This window comes from Pristiophorus japonicus, chromosome 10 (assembly GCF_044704955.1).
Source record: "Pristiophorus japonicus isolate sPriJap1 chromosome 10, sPriJap1.hap1, whole genome shotgun sequence".
Lineage (NCBI taxonomy): Eukaryota > Metazoa > Chordata > Chondrichthyes > Pristiophoridae > Pristiophorus > Pristiophorus japonicus.
Genome location: NC_091986.1, coordinates 43,106,958 through 43,110,733, shown reverse-complemented (window position 1 = coordinate 43,110,733; position 3,776 = coordinate 43,106,958). Strand labels below are relative to the sequence as shown.

General features: G+C 44.8%; 1 protein-coding gene across 1 annotated transcript; it reads left to right on the top strand.

Moving 5' to 3' along the window:
* The first annotated feature begins 2,475 nt into the window (after positions 1-2,475).
* On the top strand, positions 2,476-3,565 carry LOC139274717 (G-protein coupled receptor 183-like). Its single transcript, XM_070891400.1, has one exon. It carries the CDS (start codon positions 2,498-2,500, stop codon positions 3,563-3,565), a length of 1,068 nt encoding a protein of 355 aa, XP_070747501.1. The 5' UTR covers positions 2,476-2,497.
* Positions 3,566-3,776: the final 211 nt, after the last annotated feature.

Below are 3,776 nucleotides of genomic sequence, written 5' to 3'. Positions count from 1 at the left end.
CCTTCAATTCATCTCGTAGGACCCCATCCCTTTTTTTGAACCTATGTCGTTGGTACCAATGTGCACCACGACAACTGGATGTTCTCCCTCCCTTTTCAGAACGTCCTGCACCTGCTCCAAGACATCCTTGATCCTTGCACCAGGGAGGCAACATACCATCCTGGAGTCTCGGTTGCGGCCACAGAAACGCCTATCTATTCCCCTTACAATTGAATCCCCTATCACTATCGCTCTCCCACTCTTTTTTCTGCCCTCCTGTGCAACAGAGACAGCCACAGTGCCATGAACTTGGCTGCTGCTGCCCTCCCCTGATGAGTCATCCCCCTCAACAGTACTCAAAGCAGTGTATATGTTTTGCAGGGGGATGACCGCAGGGGACCCCTGCACTACCTTCCTTGCACTGCTCTTCCTGCTGGTCTTCCATTCCCTAGCTGGCTGTGAACCCTTCACCTGCGGTAAGACCAACTCGCTACACGTGCTACTCACGTCATTCTCAGCATCGTGGATGCTCCAGAGTGAATCCACCCTCAGCTCCAAATCCGCAACGCGGTCCGTCAGGAGCTGGAGGCGGACACACTTCCCGCACACGTAGTCGTCAGGGACACCGGAAGTGTCCCTGAGTTCCCACATGGTACAGAAGGAGCATATCACGTGACCGAGCTCTCCTGCCATGACTTAACCCTTAGATACACTTAATTTGGCGACAACATAAGTAAATGAAGTAAGTAAGTGAAGTAAGAAAGTTTAGTAGGCAAGGGCTAATGGAATAGTTGACAAATTGCTCGATAAACTGGCAGAAGACAGATGGTGGTAGAAAATTGAAAATGCTCTGCCTGGGAAAAATGGTCGACAGGGACCTGTCCTGGGATCTCTACTATTTACAATTATTGTGAAAGGGAATGATGTGTGTGGCACTACTATTACATTTGGGGCACTGCAGCATAGTGGTTACGTTATTGGATGAGTAATCCAGAAGCCTGGACTAATGATCCAGAGACATGAGTTCAAATCCCACCACGGTAGCTCGGAAATTTAAATCTGGAATAAAAAGCTAGCATCAGTAATGGTGACCATGAAACTACCGGATTGTCGTAAAAACCCATCTGTTAAACTAATGTCCTTTCGGGAAGGAAATAAGAACATAATAACATGAGAAATAGGAATAGGAGTAGGCCATACGGCCCCTCGAGCCTGCTCCGCCATTCAATAAGATCATGGCTGAACTGATCATGGACTCAGCTCCACTTCCCTGCCCGCTCCCCTTATCCCCTTATCGTTTAAGAAACTTTCTATTTCTCTCTTAAATTTATTCAACGTCCCAGCTTTCCACAGCTCTCTGAGGCAGCGAATTCCACAGATTTACAACCCTCTGAGAGAAGAAATTTCTCCTCATCTCTGTTTTAAATGGGTGGCCCCTTATTCTAAGATCGTGCCTTCTAGTTCTAGTCTCCTCCATCAGTGAAAACATCCTCTCTGCATCCACCTTGTCAAGCCCCCTCATAATCTTATACATTTCGATAAGATCACCTCTCATTCTTCTGAATTCCAATGAGTAGCTGCCCAACCTACTCAACCTTTCCTCATAAGTCAACCCCCTCAACCCTGGAATCAACCTGGTAAACCTTCTCTAAACTGCCTCCAAAGCAAGTATATCCTTTCGTAAATATGGAAACCAAAATCTGCCATCCTTACCCAGTCTGGCCTATACGTGACTCCACAACCATAAACAGCAAAGTGGTTGACTCTTAACTCCCCTCTGCAGTTCAAGAAGGTGGCTCACCACCACATTCTCAAAGGCAATTAGGGATGGGCAATAAATTGTCAGAGACAACCACATCCCATGAACGAATAAAAAAAATTGCTGATGACACAAAGCTCTGTGGCCAAGTAATTAGAAGATTGAATATCTTCAGAGAGACTTGGACCAAATATGTTGATGCCTTGAAATATAATCACCATCGAATCATACAGCACAGACGGAGACCATTCGGCCCATCGTTCCTGTGCCAGCTCTTTGAAGAGCTATCCAATTAGCCCCACTCCTCTGCTCTTTTCCCCCTAGCCCTGCAATATTTTCCCCTTTAAGTCACTGCAAAAAAAAAAATCTCATCTCTTCCCTAGATTTTTTGTTGATTAGTTTAAATCTGTGTCCTCTGGTTACTGACCAAACAGCCAGTGGAAACAGTTTCTCTCCATCTACTCTATCAAAACCCATCATCATTTTGAACACCTCCATTAAATCTCCCCTTCGCCTTCTCTGCTCTAAGGAGAACGTCTCTGGACTCTCCACATAACTGAAGTCCCTCATCCCTGGTGCCCTAGTAAACTTCCTCTGCACCTTCTCCACGGCCTTGAATTCCTTTCTATCCATCTACGGTCTGTCATAAAAATGAACATTCTCAAACCATGTTTGCTTCTTAATGAGTGATATCACATTGATGTTTATTTTCTTTTTTTTTTTAAACAGAAGAAAGAATTACGCCAAATACAAGTTAAAATGGATTCTGTTTCTTCTGCTGCGACCATGAATAGTACCACAAACATGACCTGTGATGTGTACATGCACCATGAGGCGGCAAAAGTCTTGTTCTCTTTGTTTTACATCATTGTTCTCATAGTCGGTTTATCAGGAAACATTTTAGCCCTGTACATAACCATCCAAAAACATCGAAAGATCAATTCAACCACTCTTTATTTGATCCATCTTGCTGTCTCGGATGCTCTCTTTACCCTTGCTCTACCAACTCGACTAATCTACACTGCCCGAGGATTTGACTGGCCATTTAGCGAAGCACTGTGCAGAATTTCTGCGGTCATTTTCTACATCAATACATACGTCAGCATTCAGTTCATGACCTGCTTGAGCGTTGACCGATACATCGCAGTGGTGCATCCGCTTCGATTTGCCAAGTTCCGGAAAGTACACAACGTCAAGTACATCTGTGTTGCAGTTTGGGTCACCGTTTTCATTCAGACAGCTCCCTTGCTGTTCATGACAATGACCAAAGAGAATAATGGCTTGCTTACTTGCATGGAATACCCAAACTTCGAAACAAATCCTAACCTGCCCAAGCTACTTCTCTGTGCCTGTTTTTTGGGCTACTGCCTCCCGGTTGCAGTCATACTGTTCTGCTACTCTCGAGTCAACGTGAAGCTCTGCAAGATGGCAAAGGAAAACCCTTTAACTGAAAAGCTAGGCAGGAACAAGAGGGCCATCACCGTGATCCTGCTTGTTCTGATAGCATTTCTAATCTGCTTCACTCCGTATCACATCACCATCATCCAGTACATGATCCGCAAGCTTTTCTCCCAACAGAACTGTTGGCAGCAGCAGGTCTTCAAGGTGAGCCTGCAGGTGTGTGTCTGCTTTATGAACCTCAACTGCTGCGTTGATCCACTTATCTACTTCTTTGCCTTCAAGGGTTACAAAAGGAAGGTTTTGAGCATATTAAGACGCCACATCACGTTGTCTTTGCCTAGCTCTATGAAGATCAACTCTGAAAACAACAGCAGTCCTGCCACAGTCAGTCAAATCCAAGGGTCTGCATCAGGGTCTGGGAATTGACACTTGCTAATCTGTTGGTTTTTTGCCAAAATACAACTTTTTTGAGCAACAGTGACAAATGCTAGTATTTCTTACTGCTAGTTCAGTACTGACTCTTCACCATGTCCAAGCTGAATCATCACAGAACTATGGCTTACTTGCGGTGACCTGATATGGTTTTATTCCATTATCCGCATTCACTCCTATAAATCGTACAAAGCTAATTTAGAGC

What these genes read in the sequence shown, in the direction of transcription:
- LOC139274717 (XM_070891400.1), top strand. Translation starts at nt 2,498, where the DNA reads ATGGATTCTGTTTCTTCTGCTGCGACCATGAATAGTACCACAAACATG.